Source organism: Acinonyx jubatus, chromosome B4 (genome assembly GCF_027475565.1).
Source record: "Acinonyx jubatus isolate Ajub_Pintada_27869175 chromosome B4, VMU_Ajub_asm_v1.0, whole genome shotgun sequence".
Lineage (NCBI taxonomy): Eukaryota > Metazoa > Chordata > Mammalia > Carnivora > Felidae > Acinonyx > Acinonyx jubatus.
In genome coordinates, this window is record NC_069387.1 from 124,055,237 (window position 1) to 124,077,910 (window position 22,674).

Here is a 22,674-nt window from a genome sequence, read left to right on the forward strand (position 1 = left end):
TTGATTTTTCCATTCCATAAACTATACTTCCATATCAGTTTTTTTCTCTCTCTTCATTTGAGACATTAAATATACCACTTAAGTCTCATATTTTTAAACAAAGGTAGAAATTACATTAGGCATTCATTGTGTCCCAAGTTATGCAGACAAGTCAACTAAGATAGAAACTCTTGGAATACTCATGGATGAATGATGTCATTATATCAATGTGTATTGTTGATTTTGTTTGGTGAATGACTCTATTATAGTAATGATCACATATCTCACAAGCACCAGAACACTACTATAACAAGAAATTGGAGGAAATACAAGAACACTGGGTCTCTTCTAATAGCATGGGAAATAGAAATGTGTTAGATTGTGAAAGTGATGTTAGATTTGAGGAGAGCACCTTTTGTTTAAATCAAAGACCATGATGTTTGGTATTGTTACTGTTTTGGCTTGGAAGAGTCCATACTTAGGCCTGCATACTTTTTAGAATCTTCTTCAGCCTTTGGACCTGGCCTGTAGGGTTCATAGGAATGGTGTGTTAGTGTGGTCAGAATAGTCACCATTGTGAAATCTTGTTGTGTTTCTTAAACATTGGTCATTACAAGTATATATTTCTAGCAAGCATTACATCTTTCCCCTTCAGATAGATTTGCATCTGTTTTTTTCTTACATCTTCCCTCTTTCAGATAAAACACTGTAGTGGGATGTTTGTTAGTTAATTTAAAATATTTATTCAAATGGTCCTTGTGGAAGTGGTGGTGAACAAAATACTTTGCAAGCAAGACAACTCCTTGTGCTCTGGGGAGTGATCTACAGAACTGAAAGAACTTTTTCCCCAAAAATCATGAAAACTTTTTACCAATCTAGTCAGGCTTATGAAGTCAGCACCTGAAAGGATTGCTTTCCCTGCTACCATCTGATTACCCTTCACCAAGATCACAGTATGCTTTTCTTATGATGCATTTATTCACAACAGTTGCTAGTTTGGGCAGAAGCAGAGAAATTACCCTTTATCCACTTGGCCCTAGTCCCGTTGTCAAAAATGTAAGTGGATTCTGATTGATGCACCAAGGTAACCTGTAATCCTTTAGTGGAATCTGAAACCAATAATTGTGTGGAGCTTACATTTAGGCTATAGGAGACAGTTAATTTCACAACAGTCTTTTTTGTGTCAAAATAAGTGTATTTAATGGACTGGAAATGGCTTTCTGCAATTAGCAGAAATATAGTCAAAGAATCAAGTTACATGCCACACACACTGTGTTGTAAGTCTAGCCATGTTTGTTAAAAGTTTTCAGATAAACTTTGGTCCTGAATCAAAGAAAAATTTCCAAATTCTAACTTATATACCTACCTGTTTCTTTTATGCCTCAGAGCATGGAGGCCCCTTGACCATACAGGTGGTATAAGTGACTAATGTGGTTTGTACATCATTCCAGACATCAGTTGAAAGATGTGTACCTGATGACATTTGGCTCATTTTAGACCAGTGGCCTTCAAGATGGGTATTATATAGGAGCCTAGGGGTCCAAAGAGGTATCTTTAAAGGGCTGCTAGATGGAGGGCAAAAGGAGGGGGTGACCAAAGTGGGCAGAACTCTAGGATAACTCCTTATACTCTTAATACCCTACACTAGTTCATACTCACACCCAGAAGCTTAAAATCATTGTACTAAGCAACTCAGGGGTGTTTCCTTCTTGACTATATTTCTCTCAGCAGTAGCTGTGGCAGCAGCTGTGTAATTTCTTCAGAATGAGACAAGAGACTTTTATTCTTTGTCAAGATTTTGTTTTGTTGCTTTAAGTCCCATTGTAATTGTCACCATATATTGAGACTATACAGAAGACTCTTTATTGTTTTGCGGGGGCACGTACTCTGGGGAGTTTTTCATGGAAAGATATTTCTAGCCTTATTTGCACTTAACCTCTTCTTTCCTGCTCTGAGCTCACAAAAGCCTTTTCCTATTAACCCTGATCCCTTTCCTGGAGGTTGCAAATTGTCCACTCATAGACTAGATTCAGCCCACAAGTAAGTTCTGCTTGGCTTACCTGATGTTGCATTCATTGGTTTAGTTTTGTGTTTTCATTTTCTGTTTTACATAATATTTTGTTGCCGACATTTAGAATTCAGATATTTCAGATGGAAATTTGGATTTTGAACTTTTTTTTAATAAGTTCTAATAACATTAAGCCTGCATTTTCACGTGGCAACTGGCTGATGGAGTGGAGGGTCTGTGGTGCCCACCATACCAGGCATGAGCTCCTCTGGTTTAACAATATATCCTTGTCATTTACCTTACCTGCCTAGCCCCTGTAGGAATTTGCCTTTATAGCCCCTTCTTTAACCAGAATGCTTTGAGTGAAATTTAATCTACACTTCTTAGGAGATTGAAGTTAATTTTCATATAGCTCATGGAAATTTTAATGGCTCTTTTTTGTAAAGTGACCTAGTACTGTTGATGTTGACCAAATGTAGCAATAACTCGAAAAGCAAAAGTTTTGAAATATATTTCAGCTTTTATGTATATATTCATTTGCTCATACCTTTTTATGTCTTAATCCCTTCATCTCCAGGCCCATAACTGCAGTCAGTTCATAGATAGTAGCCTTATATAATACGAAATGCTCGATGATGCTTTATATAGGTATTTAAATAATTCTTGTCACCTAACTGAAAGACATATACAATCATAGAATTGGAGGGCTGGGAAGATGCGGAAGGGGAACGAAGGCAAGGTGGGACAACATCGTACCATAAAATTACCCAATACAATATCTACCACAATTAGTATACTTAAAGCATCTTAAGATTCAGTCTTAGAACAAGAGAAAACTACCCTCAGAATTTCAGTGTTAAGATCCTAAAACCTAGAAAGTTAAGTCTTACACTATACTGTTTGAGGTTGTAGTGATTGTTCAACTGAAAATAATCCATTTTATGAAATCTCACATCATTGTTGTTATGGTGACTGTTTTCCTCTCTTGGTAAGGAAACCACAGGAGGCTGGTTTGATGTGGGGAGCAGGAGGGGCGGCAGTGTCCCCAGCACATTGGCATTTTTCCCATAAAACAGTGGCACAGTTCAGTGCCCCAACTTGTGTTTGCTGTGGCACCGGGTACATTCTTCTACATATTGGGGGTGGGGTATTACATGAGTAAAAGATGATAAATCCTTACTCTGTAAGTGAATCTCTGGCTACTGCTTTTATACTCAGTGAGCAAAGATTTTGTGACGTTAGTAGCTAATTTCAGAGCAAGCTATTAAATCATTTTAGCAGCAAAGGGCTTGAGGTCAGCTTATTAAAAGCGGACATCACTTGTACTAAAACCTTAAAAGAAGCAAGAAAAGAATCAAATGTACACTGATTCAGGAATTCATGTTCTGGCCTTATAGTGTGGATACCACAGAGCTTACCAGTGTATCCTCTTGACACATTTTCCCCTGAGGCACGTGATGGCTTGTCCTAATGTCATTATATTCCAAAACAGTCTGTGGATGTCATTTCTTAAATCACCCCTCCATTGAACTTGAGAAGAGCCTTCTTTCAAGAGACAAATCGAACATATTCTACATAGTTAGTACATCTACCTTTCCTTGTACTTTTTTCTAAGGCCTGATTTCCTTTGTCTGCTTGGGAAGTGGTATACACCTCTAATAAGTACCTTTACTAATTTATTTGTAAGACTAGTTGTTTTTCTAATTTAGCAGGTGGCAGAAAAGGAACTGTGAAAACATGTGCTGTTGCTATATGCCCAGGGAAATAATTGATGGATGGTAGAATTACATTTTTAGTATGCATCTGGATTCATCTTTAAAATGCTATAGTTCTTAGAAGCCTTGTCTGGGCTCCCCTTGTTCTTGACTTTTGGGAACTATGTTGACCGCATTCAATGTTTTTGTTAATGGCCACTAACTAGAGGCCTTTTTCTCTCCTATTATAGCACCTGGGGGAATAAAAAAAAGGGGGGGAGGGAATACTAGCACACAATGAGTGTCTGAAGTAGGCGCTCTAGCCCTGTGGTTCTTTAACCTCATTGTGTATCAGAACCACCAGGAAAATAAAATATATAGATTTACTTGGTCTCAGGTGAGGCCTAAGCCTTTTCTTTAAAGTTTACCAAGTGATTCTAATGTGCAGCCAAAGCTAAGAATCACTGACAAGCCTATGAGTTTTCAGACTGTTTCCTTAAGAGTTCCTAAAAGTGCCTCAGGGGCTACCTTAAGAGGAAGCAAGTAAGTACAGACCAACAGAAGGGGCTTTAGGCCTCCACTCTGCTTGGTCACCCATCCCCTCTTCTGCCAGAGAGGTTCCACTTTGTCTGTTTTATATGTGGGCTTTCTGTGTAGATTTCATTTGTTTAAAAAAAGGCAGGGGGAGGTTGGTGGTCCGTCCACCGCTTTGAATGAAAAAAAGTTTTTTAATCATGGCTACAGCCTTCGGTCTTATGCAAGAATGACAAAACAGAGGTTTTAGATATGTTTGTTGAGAATGCTGAGCACTGAGTCCTTCCACAAGAATCTGAATATCATGTAGCCTCCAAGGAATGTAGAAAAAGAGAAGGAGATCTTTTAGTAATGAATAGTAGTAGTAGTAATGAATAGTAATGAATTTCTCCAAATGAGAAATCCCTGATTGGTAAAGAAAGTTAAACTGCCCAAGTCAAAGTCTAAAGCACAGCTTGCAAGCTAGCCCCCAGAGGACCCAATTGATCACAGTCTTCGTTTTGGCCCATAGGATTCTACCTCCTGCCACCTTTAGACAGGCACTGTTCTCAAGTTTACCCCAGTCCTCAACACTCCACATTATTTATACTTGACCAGTTCACTCATTTGCTTATCCTGAAGGCCTGGCCACTGAAAGTATTTGTGTTTATAGACCCTAGAAAACAATTAACAGTTTGCTGTGTTTTTAAAGATCAAATGAAATATCCCTGCAAACTGTCTGTATACTTGGCTCAAACAAAATGCCATAACCTCTTGTCTGCTTTTCCAGAAACATGTTTAGGTTATAGATATTTAGCAGCCATTGAAAGAATTTTCTTTCATCTCAAAAAAAAAAAAAAAGTGTGGCTTTCAGTTAAGAGGATAGCTTGTGTGGTATTACAACTTTGTACAAACTTTATGGAACATATTCATTTTAAGTACTTTATTAAATTATTTCCAGAAAGCCAGATGGTATACCTGTCTCTTGGTAGGCTAGATTTCTTTTTTTAATCCAGGTCAGATCAAATCTAATTTCAATTGTTCTTCTGCTTTATCTTTTATTATTTAAACACTCATTGCCTTCTGTGGTCTCACTAATGGACTAATTTCCTGAGATTATAAATCGGCATGCTTTCATTTTCAGATTTCAGCCTCTCTGTCATCATTTTTCCAGTTTTTTTGACATATATTTGTTTTATGCTGTATCACAAAATGGATTCTCCTACTCAGAAATCATTTTTTCTTTAAATTAATAAACTATGCATCCAAGGATATTTATCCTAACGGCACCAATCAAATTTCATATTTTTAAAAAGCAGCCAGTCGTTAAAAAAAACAAAGTTGGCAAGTTAGCTATTGTTTTTTTAAAAGAGTAAAACTCTCACCCATTTCCCAAAGCAAATTAGTAGAAAAAGTAATTTTTTTAAAATTCCTATAGCAGTTCCATACTATAAAATTGCTATTATTGCCCATTTTTGGCTATTATACTCTTTCTTATTATAACTTACAACTTGGACCAGAGAGTATAGAAAGAGCATAATTTTAAAACATACAGCATAACTTCTTTTTCTTTTTGTAGCATTAATCTTATCACTGGTCATTTAGAGGAACCAATGCCAAACCCCATAGATGAAATGACAGAAGAACAAAAAGAATATGAAGCCATGAAACTTGTCAACATGCTTGATAAACTCTCCAGGTATTGTATTCCCATCCATTTTCTGCTTGGTTTCTAAAAATGTTCTATTTCTTTGTCTCTCTTACTGAGAGTTACCATGGAACAGCAACTCTGGAAATCCATGTGAATTGGAACAGGGTGGCCCGGGCAGCAGTAGTTCAGACCTCTCTCGGCTACCATGGTTTTTCTACGTGTGCCGCTTCTGGATGTGCATTCTAAACATTTAAACTCTCAAAGCTAGGGTAGGAACTACTAGATCACTGTGGTATTTAACCAACTAACCTCCCTGTCTTCAAAAAGATGCTGTGAGTTAGGTTCAATGATTTTGCTGCTTCTTGTATTTTTGTTTTAGTCTGTTTTGGTTCTTGTTCCAAATCATTATGCTTTTTTTTTTTTTTTTTTTTTTCCATTTTTGATGTGCAAGCTGGCAATTTCTGTCTTTTTGGGTTGCTCCTGAAACCAAGAATTCTAAACTGCCATGCACCCAACAGGAAAAAGTGAAAAGGAATAGCTCAAATTAAGGGTTTTCTGAAAGCAAGTGCTTGTATTAATTAGGGGTTCTAAAGACAATCTCCCCTTCCCTTCTTGCTTCATACCACCTTCCCTTCCAAAAATAGCCAGTTTTGAAAATAATTAAGTCAAATATGTAGTAATCAGCAACGAGTCATCTTGGAGGAGTTATTAGAAAATATTAATTCCTTTCACACTTGCCTGAATTGCTCTATTTTCTAGTCATACATTGAGTCACTGTCTCCTTTAAGCCATCTTGAATGAGTGCTTCTGTGTGTTGGTGGCAGCTACCACTTAAAGGTGTATTTCTTCTGATCATTTTCGTTTTCACAGCAACTATGTAAAGGCTAGTATCCCTCAGTCAGGAGAAGTAGCAACTGGAATGGGAAAGCCAGAAAGCCAGCCACTATAGGAAAAGGTGTAACAGAGAAACAAGTAGAGGCTAAAAGCATAGCAGGAGGCTGACGGACTTCAGACTTAAGGAGTGTGACAAGTATGGGTAGACACTGCAGAGTCTGAGCTTTTGCAAATGATGCTGGTGATGTGGTAGAAGCTATATAAAAATAGCTTCATCATCTGCAAAGCTAATAGGACTAGAACTTAGTGACTTCCAGATAGTCCTTTTAAGTTTTCATCCTTTCCTAAAGAGGGAGAATCTACAGCTAACTAACTATGCACACAATCTTCAAGTGACCTTTGTTTGCAAATGACATTCTCCATACCTTTATATAGAATTGACATGTTCCTTTACTGAAAGAATTATAAGCAAAGAGAAGACACTTATAGGCAAACCTATAGGAAACAGAATAACAAGGTGTGAATGAAATCAGAAACATAAGATTTGTGCTTGGCTACTTCCAAAAGGATCGAACGTAGCTAATGAAACTGTGGTTTAAGTACAGAAGTTAGGATGAGAACTAACAGAGTCCATCTAGTAGAAGCTGGAGAGGAAAATGTTAATAAGGACCTATGTGGAGCATATCCGTGTGTTAGAGCAATAAACAAATTTCATAAATTTTGCTGAATATGAATTCTTAAAATGTAACACAGATGCTGTTCAACTGGCCTATATACCCTAGATGAGTAAACTCCAAGCTAGGAAAGTGGGAGATGGGGAAAGGACTGCCTAAAATACTCCAGTATATTCCAGGTATTTGACTTACTGAAAGAGATAAGACCATTCCATAAGGCATCCCTATGCAAGGGACAGAAAACGGTGCTAGGTCCTTCTCCTTTTAATCCCAGGGGAATCCACATTTCTAGAAGCTGCCAACAAATAAATAGCCTGAAGCTATGTCAAGTCTGAAATTGCCAAGCTTCTTCCACTTGATTTAAACTATGCCTCAAAGAAGATGCATACTCACCCAGAATCACCCAGCAGATACCCAACTCAATCTGAAGGTGATACTCCTTTTTGCATGTATAAAGCAAAGCAAATATGTCTTGTGTTGGTTTTGATGGTACCGATTCTGCCATTAAAATTGAAGTTAAAGGCAACTTTAAAAACAGTTCTAAACCACAGACTTTTTGCATGACGTGTGGTGGGTTTTTTACATTGTCTGCCTTTGTGTGTGTGCTTCCTAACATTTGCTCTTACTAATGATCAGTGAGAAAATTGTATGGAGATCAGCAGTGGGCATTCCAAAGCAGGAATGCAAAGAATGAAGCCATTCTTTATGCATCTTACATGTTTGTCTTAAGTTTCTGCTCTCTTTTCACTGTTGATTTTGGGGTTTTGGTTTTTTTGAGGTAGAAGAGATGGCATAAAGCCAAAGTAGACTAAGTTCAGTACAATTCAGGGAACATTTATTAAGCAGCTACTCTGTGCAAGGCACTGTGCTAGGAATATGAGGGAGATTCAGAGAACATGACAGACTCTGGAAAACGCACATTCTAGTGAAGGAAATGGCTATGATATTCTAAAATACAAGGTAGATGGAAATAATGATAAAATAAGGTCTATATTGAACTGTAAATACCCAGGAAAAGGAGCAGTTCATTCTGTTTGGATGAATCAGGGACTGTTTCACAGGGAAGATATAGCATTTTTGCTGATTCTTGAGGTTTAAAAGGTATTTACTTAATAGATAAGTGGAGAAATGACCATTCATTCCAGGTAGAGGGACATTTACTCTTGTCAATAAGATAAACCTTTGGTATTCACATACTACATCTTTCTTCCAAAAGACTCAGGGTGTTTTATCATTATTTAATTATCAGAAATCTATTATCAGATTTATAACTGGGGAGGAAGTGAGGGTCAGAGAAATTACCCCTGAATATATCTAAGCTAATGACAGGATGATACATTTCCTTTAACAGTTTACAAAACACTTTCACATACCTTCTCTTTGTAGCTTCATAACAAAGTGAGATTAGGAACTTCGTTTTCCAGAACTCAAGACCTTTGCTCTGTCCACTGTGCTACTGTGTCTGTCTGTTAGAGTTGGTGTTTGCCCGAACACTTCCTAATCATCCTCTTCAGCATTGCGCTGCTGGTCAGTTCCCTCAACCGTCACTCTGAGGATGTTCTGCATCCCACCAAGTCTTCATTGTGCTAAGAGTGTACTGTAGCTTTGTCTAATTAACTTTCCTTCTCCAAAATGAATCATTTTCTCCTGGGCCTGAAGTAAAAGGCATGTGAGTAAAGGATAGGGTTGGAGGTGACGTGGCCAAGGAATGGACACTAGACACTTCCTTTTTTCCGTCCATAGGAGAGCAGATGTGAAGGACCCGCACCAGGATGGTGGTTAGCAACAGTGGCCCGTGCCAAAGCACTTACCAAAGTGATGATTAAGGTTGGTCATGCCAAGTACTGTTACTGAGCCTGGTGTAGGGTGTAGATGTCATCTACTACCAAAACTGTAAAACCACCGATTCAAAAATTAAAGCCACATTTCCATTTTGCCTCCATGCTGGACATAGTGACTGCCACAAGGAGCTCACCACCTTGGCAGCTTTATCACAGCTACATTTCCAAGGACACTGGAGAGATTCGTGTTCCAACATTTTCTTCCCGTTGAATACCAGCTGACTTAGTAATATTCCTAGTGATTTTGTGTGTGTGTGTGTGTGTGTGTGTGTGTGTTAGGATTGTATTTGTGACAGATGTAGGTAAGGGGATTGCAGTAGACCTGGAGGTCTTAAGAGTTTGAAAATAATCTGAACCCTGTAAATCCCATCATGTCTAGCTAGTACAGTGCCTTGTACCCTGTGGTTTCCCTAGTGTGTGATGAGGAAATAATGAACACAGCTGATCCCCAAATCTATTGGGCAGCTTTTGGCTCTATAAAATACCCTATGTGGTTTAAGACTTTAAACTTTACCTTTGTCAGTTCCATTTCTTGGCCAGATGTAATGACTAATTTGAATCTTGGGGTACATAATTTCTCTAAAATAATCATTGTGTAATATGTAGCAAACAAACATAAGCATTAAGGCCTGAGGCAGGAGATTAAAAATGTCAAATGAAGCTTTCTATAATGTGAGAGCAGAGCTGAAAAAGGGAATGAAATTTGCCTTCCTCTCCACCTGCTCTTTCCTTCTTTGAATTGGAAAAAAAAATAAGCCCCCACAACTTAAGTGGGGGATTAGAATGGGGACTGTGTGTGTATACGCAAGTCCAGTGTGGCTAATACAATTGCGTCCACCTTAGCTACAGCACACAGCTCGTGTGTAATAATGACGCCTCCTCCAGAAGAAGGGAGAGGATTGATTGGCTTAAGCGTCAACGAACCAAAGGAAATAATATTTCAAGTTTCAGTTTCGTTTTGATTTTCTAATCCCCTTTAGTTCCTTAATTGGAATCAGGCACTGATTAGTCTTCTACCCCACCCTTACCCAGTCACATTTAACAACATTTAACAGTGTACATTGATTGCTTTTTTGCTTATATATTTTATCCAAATCTAAAATTTACATTTAAATAATTTTCCCATTTCTTATCTATTCCATATCATATATATTTTTTTTACAGCCATTGTGTAGTATTTGGGACATGGCTTTCTTAATTAATGCAGGTTCCAAATATGGGATTCTGTTTAGACTTACTAAAGCTGGGACGAGCAATCAATGACTGAAAAGCAATACATAACTTTATTCCTTATGAATAAGTTACTCTACTCAAATAAAAAAAAAAAACCTGTGATCACATCCACCTTTATGATAAGTTAGTCAAGGACATGCTTTTCAGGTATGGTTCAGAAACATGTTGCAGTTTTTAAAGTGTTTTGAGATCTACTGTAGGTTCAAAAGTGTAAAGATTGTAATTGTTTATATCGGAAAATCTTTTAGATCTGTGCTGTCCAATACGGTAACCACCAGCCATATACTACTGAGAGCTTGAAGTGTGGTTAATCTGAATTGGGATGTCCTATAAGGGTTAAATACTCAGACTTTCAAAAACTCAGTATAAAAAGAGAAATGTAAAATATCTCAATTGTTTAATATGGATTTTATGTTGAAATATTTTTTATATACTGGGTTAACAAAATATATTAAAGTCAAAGTCAGTTTTACTTATCTTTTTCAGTGTGGTTACTAGAATATTTTAAGATTCCATATATGGCTTATGTTATATTTACATATGGCAACACTATTCTGATATCATTAAAATACACTGTAAGGTTGCCTGGAAGTTCAATTAAGGGAACTTGGATCCAGTTAAGTTAATATGCCCTTAAAGTGGCAAGGGAGGATTAATTTGAGAAAGTTAGTATTGTGTATCTTTAGGTTATAGAGGGCCTTCACTGGCTAGACACCTCTGAGTAGGGTGTCATGCTCCCTTTGTATTGCCTGTTGGTAGTCACTGTCCTTTAAGCTCTGTAGAAGGAATGACTACTTTGAGCTCTTAGTTTAAGCACTAGCTGAAATGGCTTCTAATAGAGAAACCTCAAATAAGAATAACGTCCCCTGGCTGTTTATGCTGTTAGCTACCCTCCTTCAACTTTTAAGTCTTTCTGATTGGGGACAGCATGTAAGAATTTCAATTTCTGCTGCTATATTCAACAGTGTCAGTGGGCACGCTGACCTCTTATTTATTTTACTAATTTGGACAACAGGACAGAAAACTCCTGTGGAGAAATTACCAAGAAATAAGAATGCCTTCACTTAAAGATAAAACTGAATTTGATTCTTTAGCACTGTCCCTAACTTCTTTCTCCATATTTTTTTAACCATGCTGTTTAATGTGAGGTAGGTAACAAATTTTTAGAAGCTTTGCATGTGATTTTCTAACAGAAATGAGAATAGTAAAAGACTAATATTTATATAGTGCTTTAAAGTTTAAAGAGTGTTTCCATTTATATTATCTCCACTGATCATTAAAGCATCCCTGTGAATTATTAGGGCAAGTAGTGTTTGACTGAAGAACAAACAGAACCAATGATTAGGAGACTGACCCAAGATCAGGCATCTGGTTGATGACATAGCCAGGACTCGATTCTCAGTCTTAATACTCCAGATCTTATGTCATTTTGCAAAATGACCAACAGCTCTCAAAAATGTGTCCATCTGATTTTAAATAAGATGTCCTAAATTTTAAAAAAATGCAAAGTGCAAAGATTGTAAGCATATTTACCTGAGAATTAAGATTTGGAAGACCCACATTCCTGCTCTTTCATTCTGTAGTTGAGATCTTCTCGAAGATCAAGTGAGGTGCTAAAGTAAATAGTTTATATCAAACACACACACACACACACACACACCTTTATAAGAAGGAAACCAGTGAAACTGCTATGACTCTTTGTTAATAGTTTTTTATTTTAAAAAGAGAATGATTATAGGTATTCTAACAAATTCTTATATTTAATGCAACCACATTAAGAAAATCTAACTTTTGAAAGGCTTCCCAATGGGACTGTTTAGGCAACTCCCAATTACCTTTACAAACAGAAAGAAATCCAAAATAGATGATATGCTGTGTCCATTTGTCATGGAAATGATATTTTTTATGCTACATATTCACCTTCCTAATTGTACCCAGTCCCAAAGCACAATGGTGAGGTCTCAGGGAAGATCCCAGAATTGTTTTAAAAGATACAGCCTGAAGACTTTGAATTTGCTGTGGAAAAGCCACCATACCCCTCCAAAAATCCTGGGGTAGTGGCTTAGTGAAAAATCAGTGTACCCAGTCAGGACTAGGAAGTCATTAGATGAAAGACCATGAAAGATGAAGGATCAGGGTCCAAGCCCAAAGGACACTTTTTCCCAGTATGTAACTGAACATGTTAAGCAATGGCCAAGGTTATAATATTATTCCTATGAGAAAAAGGGGTTATAAACACTTGTAAGCATATCAACAAGTTACTAGGCAGTCCGTTGAACTTTGGTGGAGTATGGACCATTGCAGTGATGCTGAAATCTTGAAATAAGATGCACTCTCAGACTTGGGATTAGAGCACAGATCACAGAGCTGCTTTCTCCCAGCTAGCACAGGCTCCACACTAGCAGGCATCTCTTGAAAAGCTCTGTGTTCATTAAAAATGTTTTATGTATTTACCAGTTTCTCACCCTTTCAAATGTGAAAAGGAATTAAATATGAAATGGCTAATTTAAAAAGTCAGGGTTCTTTTTTTCCAAGCAAACCTTACATTAAGAGCAGGAATCCCTGTGCCAAAGAAATGGTTCCCAATTATCCCGTCTTGGGTTTTGTTATACATTGTACAGAAGTCAACAAAACGAGTATGTAACAGAACCTGCCTAAATAGCAGCCACCCTCATTAGAAACAGGGAATTAATCAGAGGGCGATTGAAGGAAGCAGTGCCTCACAGGTTTCCCCCTTTTCTTCTTTTCTAATCATAGAACAAAATATATGACATAAAAGGATCGGAACTATTATGCAGTACTCAATTAGAGGGAGGTGAATAGGTCTCTAACATGCTGTTTTATCAAAAGAGCAGACTGGTGTTTGCATGACTGTTGTTTCATTACAGACCCTGTCATTAATTCCATGTGTCAATACTGCCCTGTAGTACACAGAGCAGACAAGAAAGAAGAGCCCTTGAAAACAAGGGAATGATTTTTGAGTCGTTATCAAGCTAAGTGGCAAGCGGGAAGCTGAAACTCGTATAGGTAAATTCGAAGGGACTCTTGGGAGATCTGCAAGTGGGAAACAAGAATGCATTTTACCAACTGCTTAATTATGTCCTGTTTTTCAACAAGTACACTTGAATTGAATGCTTTGTTTGTATTGCACAAAAACATGTGCTGTGGGCAAGAGTATTCTCTTGCTTCCAGGTCAAGTAAGGTGTTTTATACACATATACATCTGGCCTATTCTATAATGTGCGATTGGGTATGTTAGTGTCTGAGCCCCAATTTTGCACTGTCATTTCTGGGGGAAAGTCTTACATAGGAACCAGAAGCCCTAAAAAGTAGAACCTTGTCTAAGGTTCTGAGAAGTTACAGAAACCCAGGCATCCCAGAGGACCATCCTTACAGGGAAATGGTGGCTCAGGAAAATGTTAAAATATATCTGGGGGAAAAAAAAAAAAAACAGACCAGAAATTTTTAAATATGGTATAAATCCCATAATCTCCCACCCCTAAATCTTTAAGAAAGTATTTTTTGGTTTCCATTAGCAGTTCCAAGGGTTAGGCTGGGGCAAAGTAGGGTTTCCTTTCTTGGACCTGCTTTATCTATGTCCTTGTGCCTGGCCAAGCCCTTATAGATTATGGTTCCTTATCGTTTAGTAAGATCAAATTTCTAAATGATGTTTCGTTCCAGTTGAACATTCTTGGAGGCTTATCTCTTCCCTGGCCAGATGCCTGATCAGATGAGAAGCCCGCCATGATACTGTCACAGTGCCTAGAATGGGCTCTTTATCCAGTAGACATCACTGTACTTTTTGATGATAACGAGGGCAGTCTTAACTTATGTTAAGGCCTGTGTATAGCATTGAAGGTAAGTATGAAGGAGTTGTTGCTATGTGAATATCTTAATCCTGATGCACATTTCAATATACAGTATCTCCGTTTAACCATAATGTACATATATCTGACACTAGCCATTCCTTTTAGATGTGACCTTCATTTTTAGTGCCAGTAACTCTTCATGGCCTGTTTATTGAGGGCCATGACTGAATTTAGATCCTCACTTGTTAACATTTGCCATTGCTGTGATTTACTTTTGTAATCATTCTAATCATCTGCCAGTGGTTTCGCAGGAAGGATTTCTGTTCTTGATGTAGGTCAATTATAGGTAGGATGCCGTGTTTGACTCTTAGGCTTAGAATATCTTGATTAGAAACAAAGGTTTAACAGCATTGAGTTTTAGTGTCTTAAAAACCTTGCAGCTTTTTAAATAGATCAAGATTATTTAGTAGCCTAATATTGAGACTCTTAGAATAGAATCTTGGGGATCATCTTGTCCAACCCCTTCATTTTATAGATGGGGAGACTCAAGCCCAGAGAAGGAAATGACTTGCCCAAGGACACCCAGCAAGTTAGAGGAATATCTGAGACTAGAATCTAGACCTCTCGCTGCCCCATATATAAGAAGCTGCGTCTACACCAATCAGTAGTTCAGTTTCCAGGCTGTATGACACAAAGGGGGCCTGACTTTTCACGGTCAGAATGTCTAGTGACATTGATGCAAGAAAATAATAAAAATAGTTAAAATAATGAGAAGGATTCTTAATAAATGGTTCTCTACTGTTCTTCATTTATGACATGACCCATGCATTATATCCTTTTAATAAGCATTTACTGAGCACTTACTGTGTGCCCCCAGCCTATACTAGATACTACAAATCACAGCTAGATAAGACATGGACCCTGCCCTCAAGTTGCTCACCGTCTAGCAGAAAACAAGAAATCCCTGGAAAGCATTTTGCAAAATTTCCTGTAGAATTCTAATGCCTTTCCTAACTCTGTAAATGATGATGAAAATGAGTCTTCTGTGCAGAGATCTAGCTTTTCTCTTGATCATGGTTCTTTTATTAGGAGTCCCATAAGACACTATACCTTTTCTTTCTGTGAAAGTGCAAGATAATATCAATTACAACTAAATTTAGTGCATAAACACTTACTGAGGACCTGCTGTTGGCAAGGCACTGTGCTAGACACATAGGGATATGAAAATTGAATAATTAGAGCATAGAACATTTTCCTTTTAAATGTCAGGGCAATACCGTTTCATAGCTTTCAAACTTTGTAACGAGGATTATTTTTTTTTTAATATTCTTAGATGTAGGGCCCTTGAAATCGAAGACAAAAATACCTTTGTACCATCATCCAGACTTGTCAGCCTAGGATTCCAGTCTCCATTCAGATCCTCCTTTGTATCCCATATCTGTTTTGAGCTTTCTTTTTCCTTTACCTCAGCCAAACCAGCCTGCTTGCCAATCTCTGCACACAACTAACTCTTGCTTCTGTGCCTTTGCTTGACTAATTCTTCTGCTCCTAGGATGGCTTTATCCCCATCAATCTATGTCCATCGCTGCCATCACAGTCTGGCCCTGAGTCCATCTCCTGCGAGGAGCCTGTGATCAGGCCCCATCTCCTTCTGTGTCCTTCCCACACATACATAGCCCGGTTGATGGTGGAACAACATTTCTGTGGCATTCATTAATGCTTCCCATTCTCCATCCACATCTTGCTGATCTAGATATAACATCTTACAAAATGAAACAGTCTAGTATATAACCAGATCATTCATCAGACCTTTTAGGAGTGAGTCTCTATATCAAAGATTTCATTTGGGTATTTGTGGGCTGTTAGTTGTAGGACAGAGAAGAAGATCAGAAACGTTGAGATGGGAGTTTGATAAGTAAGCCTGGAGTCCAGCAGAAAAAAAAGTCCCATATCTGTGAGAGATCCTCTCTCCTTTCACTCCCAGGTAGGACAAGAAATTTCCTTTAAACACATTTCAGTTACAATAGGGGGGGAATTGATGAACTGCCAAGCTAGGGAAAGCAGGGCTCTGCCTGTTAATCATCTCAAGCTTGTTGATCTGCTGTTCTGTAATTCTTTTAATATTGTTTAATGTGTGTGTGTTTTATCTTCTGAACTGACTAAAAGCTTCTTGAGGACAGGGACCATGTCTTTTATTTGCTTCTGCATACTCAGCCCCCACTTATTCCCAGAGCCCCCTAACAAGCTTGGGGAAGTCTCCAATAAGCACAGAAAGACAGGAAAATCAACTTGCGGTTCCAACCACATTCCAAGCCATTACACTACAGTTTACACATATAGTGACCTTTTGCCTTCAGAACAACTCAGTGAGGTTGGTATTTCTATCCCAGTTCTACAGATAAGGAAATTGAAGAGAGTTCAAGGTCTTATTGCTAGTGACTGGTGGACTCAGGATTAGAACGTAGGTCTGTCCACTGTCAAAACCTGTATGTACCTTTCACTCTACCACAATCATAACAAGTAATATGTAGGACATCTTTTTGCAGCTCACAGAACTCTTTGATCTACACCCTTGTTATTGCTACCCCTACTAGTTCTGTTACGGTTACTTCTTACATCATTGCTGGCAAGGAGGTAGAACTAGTATTATCATTATCCCCATTTCACAGATGGGGAAACTGAGACTCAGACTTACCCAAGATCACACAACTGGTAAGTGGAAGAGCCAGGCCTTCAAACAGACTTCCAGACCCCAGATGTTTTTGTTTTTTCACACTATATCACATTGCTGCCTTAATTCATTTGCACAAATGCATGACTGTGTGGCCAGTTAATCACAGACACCTCTCCAACAGAGGTGTCTAGAAGTCCAAGCATCAAACGGAACCCTCGGAGGAGTTTTCATGTTATTGGAGGGGTGATACAAAGGACCCAAAAAATAAATGCTTGAGAAGAATAGTTCATAAGTGGGAATTAAAATATGAGGCCCTTTATCCCACAGACAAGTTCCTATAATTTGGCCATGAGACGTTTGGATTGTTCTTAATTACTTCCATCGTAAAATTGGAGTAGGGATGAAACATGAAAATATTCCTCCTAGGTTTGGACAAGCTGGTAGCTAGCCCAGCATCATCCTGCTGTCACAGAAGTGGAGTCGTGTTGGTAGTGGTTTGGGGGCGGGGGTGTATCCACCCAGCGTCCCATTGCGATCTCTCCAGAATTCCTCTAGGCCCATCCAGGGTCCTGCTTCCGCCTACCCCAGCCCTTCACTCCCTACCCCTTACTGTACCCTCTTCCACAAGCCCCTTTAGACCTTTGAACTTTATCTCTCAGTGTTTTATTCCCAGCAGGCTGTCCCCTTGTCCTTTTATGTCATTAGTAGTGTCCAATATCACAAAATCCTTTAGCACAATCACTTAGAACTAGGGAGCTATGTTGTAAAAATGTAGATATGTGTGTGGTGTATATTAGTGCCAGAGAGAAGTTTTCATGGAAACAGGGTGTTTTTCTAGCTTTCCAGTAAACATTTCTACCTGGTTGTCACGCAAGGGCCTCAAGCTCTTCATGTCCTAGAAGAGGTCAGCATCTCCCCACCAAAATCTACTTCATCTGTGGTGTTCTTGCTCCAGTGGATTGTATCCCCATCCTCTCGGTCATCTGAGCTGGAAGCCACAGGGATACTCCACTTCCTAGTCTTTCTTCACCAGCCTTCAGCCCTTCCAGTGGGTCACAGCCCGAGTCCAGTGTCCTGTGTCCTGTCACATACACTGTACAGTGACATCCTAATGACTGGTCTCTCTGCCGCCAGGTTCCCCCTGGTCCAGTGTGCCTTTCACACTGCTGCCAGAGACACTGCCCTATAAAACAGAGGTGACATCCCTTACAGACAAACCTGAGCCTCTTGGCATTGAAGACACTTAACCACTAGACCCCAGACTGCCCTTGCAGCCTTACCTCCGGCCACCTCTTCATCAAACCTCACCACTTTCCAAACACTGGGCCCTTCTGCAGCTTCATGAGAGCACATAGAGAAGAAATTGACACAATCCAAAAAAGTACACAAAACACACCAGTAGACGGGACCCTACCGAGCCCTGTACACCGTCTCCTTTGCCTCTAAGGCCCTGTGACTTCTTTGCCCAGCATTGGATACCTGTACCTGATTTGTACTGCCGTCCCTCCCTTTCCCGGGCAGTGTGGTCTACGCTTCATCTCAGGAGCTGCCAGTTCTTTGTTCGTGATCCTCTGACAACATTTACCCCATTACGTTCTAAGTTATTTTTCATACATGTTTCACCCACTCCTCAAGGACAGTTGTGCCCAGTCTTCCTTGCCCTGCCTGGTGTATGACCTAGCTCCTGGCATGTAGGTATTGAACGGACATTGAGCAGCTGAACTCAGTGTGCTCCTGTAATGCAGTTAGAGCAGTTAATCCAGATGTGAAGCCCTGCAAAGAGCACAGGAGCCCTAGGTCCCAGGTCCAACTTGGCCCTAGGTGTGTGACCTTGGGTAAGTCACTCAGTCTCATTTAGCAAACAAGGGTGTTGGACTAAATGATCTCTGAGGCCCCTTCAACTTTAAGTTCTATGATTCTGACCCCATTTCTTGAACCAGGAACTGCATTTCCTCCCTTTTAACTCAGGAGCCTCAACATAGCCAGGCAGCCATCCCCATTACTCAAGTGGATTTTCAGACTCTCAGAAGTAGTCTGTGGTACTAGCCAGAGCTGCTTGCTCAGGCTCCTGTTGGCTTATCCAGGGACCACGGGGCTGTTCTCCCGCCCCCCCACCCCCCTTCCGGGAGTGTCACTGCACCTCCAACCCTTCACACTGCTGTGTGGCTGACCCTCCCCAGGCGGGAACCTTCTCTGTGCCGGCCTAAGGGCCAACAGCAAGGAGGCAGAGGGAAAGCAGGTTTTACTGTTTCCCTTTACTCCAGATCCCACCAACATTAAGCTGCTGCCATGTGGGTTCTTGGTTATATATATGTTTTCAGGGGGTGATGCCCATTTCCTTGAGAAATAAATTTGAAGCAGCTCATGTGCCTCTTCAAGGCTACTTGTAAAGTCTGACATTTTGGGGGCAGGAGGAGGGCTAGAGTTAGCAACTCAACAGGTACATTTGCCATAATCTCCATGTAATAAATAAGAGCCTATGAAGAGATTAAATAAATCTTTCCTAATGCTTTTTGATTGACTTAATCAATAATTAATCATCTTTAGATGAGGCTGTAACTCGTGGAGTAGATATAATTGGATTAGCTGAAAAGAGGCAGTTGGGGAGCTTTGAAGAGATTAAAATGGCTGTCAATCCCATAATTAAACTGCCACAAACAAAAGCAATGGTGTTTAAAAAAAAAAAAAAAAGGAGGAGGAGGAGGAAAGAGAGAAGAAAATAAGAGGGAGGGAGAAGGGAGAAGGGTGGGGAAGGCCAGCTGACTTGGATTGGATTGAGAAGTACTTATGTATTGCTGTAGATTGGAGAGGCAGAATCAAATCTGACCGATTTATTCCACTGAATGAAATCCATACATATCAAGTCAGCCACTTGATCGTATGCCTGGCCCACTGGGACCCGTGAAATTTTGGCAGCTTCAACTTCACTAAAACAACGAATCCACAAAAGGAAAAAAAAAAAAAAAGTTAATTATTAAAAACAGAAGAGACCTGCTCCTTGTCCTGAGCCCATTTAGACCTTGACTTTTCATACTTTTAATTGGCTTAGTAGGTTTGGCCTGTGTGAATGAAGTCTTTGATCTCCCTCTTTTTCTTTCCATGCCCCTTTCATCTTTCCTGTTACAAACACACAGAGAGCTTGAGGAAAAATACTTTGGTTTTTAAAGACTTTTCTTTTTAAAAGGATGTGGATTTGGGCGGGGGGGAGGGGTGTGTGTGTGATGCTGGTGAATACTTTTTTTTTTCTCTCTTTTATCTCTTTTTCCAGAGAGGAGTTGCTTAAACCAATGGGACTAAAACCTGATGGGACAATAACGCCTTTGGAGGAAGCACTCAACCAGTACTCTGTCATCGAAGAGACCAGCTCTGACACAGACTAAAAGCGTCACCTGCCCAACTCTCAATATTGCTTTTATCAGCATCTTTTCTCTGTAGCTCCAGGGGAGTCTTTTCTCTAAAACATTTATGCCCTTGCTTTGGCTAGAAACACATTAACTGGTTTACTCATTGAGAATCCAGCATATTTAAGAGGTGATCCTGTGTTTTTGCGATACCGAGGCATTCGTACAGAGCTGCAGTTAGATGGAGTTGCAGGGGCTAAAAACACAGAGAAAGAGTAATTCCATTTCCTCAGGATGGAACTGAAAGGACTTCGTTCTGCAAAGCAGCCCTGGTTGAATCTGGCCGTTCTGTTTGCCAAGGTTCTTAGAAGATAGAGTCGCGTCCTTCCTCTCACCGGCGAAAGCTGCCCTCCTGAATCTCTCCAGCAGACAGCGGCACGTGAGAAGCAGAACGAGCTGCTAATAAACAAGGGCTGAGGCAAGCGACTTCTTAGATCAGGACTGACCACATGGAAGCCAAGCAGCTGCTCCATAAACCTAGCCCCACTCTTCAATTTTGTATAAAGATGTGGAAGTGCACACACAAACACGCACACACACAGCCCCAGACTTGCAAACTGATTACATTCTGAAAGTTTGTATGTCGCTTATCTAGAACTTCAGAATACATTTCTCCCCATAAAGGGTTATAAATGATGGTTTAGTTCTGAGGCAGCTACAAATGCCTATTTATTCCCTTATGTACCTTAACACTAGACCCATAGAACTGAACCCCCCCCCCCCCCGCCCCTGCCCCGTCTGTATCACTGCATGGGAGCGTGCATTCTGAGCTCTGACCCAGGGTGCCAGGAACACACATCCTCCGATCCAGCAGAGTGGATGGGGACTCCCCGAGTCCTGGGGGTTCTTGTGTGGCCTCTGCCGGGGGTAGAGGGAGTCAGCGGCACCCATCTGTACATACAGGTCATTCATATGTCACAGGTTTTAAATTGGGGACTGTGTGTGTGCCTGTGTGTGTGTTCAGCCTTTCTACCCTAGGTGATCAGTTTAATGGTAACTTTATTTATTTAAAAAACGAGAAAGAAACACAAGTAGTTACTGTTAAACTGATTAAAGCTGTTTATTTTTACTTCTAGAATTGGTCATAGGAGGAAGTAGAAAATGGATCCTGCAGTAGACAGCGGGCCTAGTCAGTCAGTGGCTAAAGCCTAAAGGGGTCGGTTTCCTTTTATATGTGTATGTATGTAGATAACACACACATACATACATATATATACATAGATGATGTGCTTAACCACTGCCTTTTAAAACTTTAAATTAAATAAAACATTGGGGTTGATTCAATGTAGCCATCTCTGTGTGTTTCTTTATAGATTACCTGGGGTAAACAATATCCCAGAATTTGTGCTTCTCTGAAGTGCTTTCACATCCATTATCTCACCTACCACAAGAGCCTTTTTAAGGATAGGTAAAGTACACGGAGTATTAGTGAAAGGTGTCATTTAGCCAGAAGTCTCTTCTGTGGCAAAACAGCAGTTCAAGGATGGAATTTTAAAAGGCCTTTGAGCTACCAAAAGAGGTCACTAGAGTTTCTTGCAATTTACTCATAGGAGAGATCCTCAAGAATCTTTTTATTTACTAAAATCTGCATACATTTATAACAGGTTTAGTTCTCTGGCTTTCAAGCCCATAAAAAGTGGCAAAGGAGGCCGACAGATGGAAGACAGGTCTACCGAAAGCCACCGAAGGTCAACAGAAAACTGGACGGGAAGGCGGAGAGAAGGAGGAACACCACTCCAGGCATCACCAGTCTGGGACAGTCTGTTTCCCAAAGGACAGTCTGGTTGACCCAGAAAGATCTGTACAAACAGTACAGCCCATAGACAAGTTCGCATAGAGATGAGCCAGAGTTTATTTTTAAAAACTGAGTAAATCCAGAATACTCCAGAATAAAAGGCTAGGAAGAATACAACCCACTTCACGATTTTCATCCCGATGGTTAGAGAAGTGGTGGGTAACCCACGTTTTAACAGCAAATGAAATGAAACTCGGTAATTCATAAGATTATGTGGGAAAGGTTTAGAAAAAAGTACTTTTGTTACTTCATTCTACAAATGCATTCTTAGAGTATTTTTATAATTTCTACAATCAAATAGCTTTGGCCTGAAGACGTGTCTCCTGAACTAGCATCTTGCCAGCTTATGCAGAGGGTCCGAATGGTCCTGTGTAAGTAGCTGTGCTCCTGTGCTTTCAAGGAGTTTGGGTTCTCTCTGAGGTTCCCCACACCAGGCACTAAGCTCTGTTTTTGAAGAGAGCGTTTGCAGGGGGAGACGAGGGACCTCATTTTGCTCACGGAAAGAATGAACATCTGCAGAGTGCTTACTATGGGCTGGGTTTTTTGTGTCTCTTCTCACATGTAACCT

General features: G+C 39.8%; 1 protein-coding gene across 11 annotated transcripts in view; it reads left to right on the forward strand.

Moving 5' to 3' along the window:
* Positions 1–21,595, forward strand: part of RIC8B (RIC8 guanine nucleotide exchange factor B) — a 102,468-nt gene extending 80,873 nt beyond the window's left edge. For 2 of the 11 annotated variants that reach the window (XM_053226686.1, XM_027070930.2), the window contains 2 exons: positions 5,774–5,893; positions 20,179–21,595. In XM_053226686.1, coding sequence (XP_053082661.1) covers positions 5,774–5,893; positions 20,179–20,290 — 232 coding nt within the window. In that variant the 3' untranslated portion in view covers positions 20,291–21,595. The other 9 variants (XM_053226689.1, XM_027070935.2, XR_008300458.1 and 6 more) reach the window with 8 other exon arrangements.
* The last annotated feature ends 1,079 nt before the right edge of the window (positions 21,596–22,674 follow it).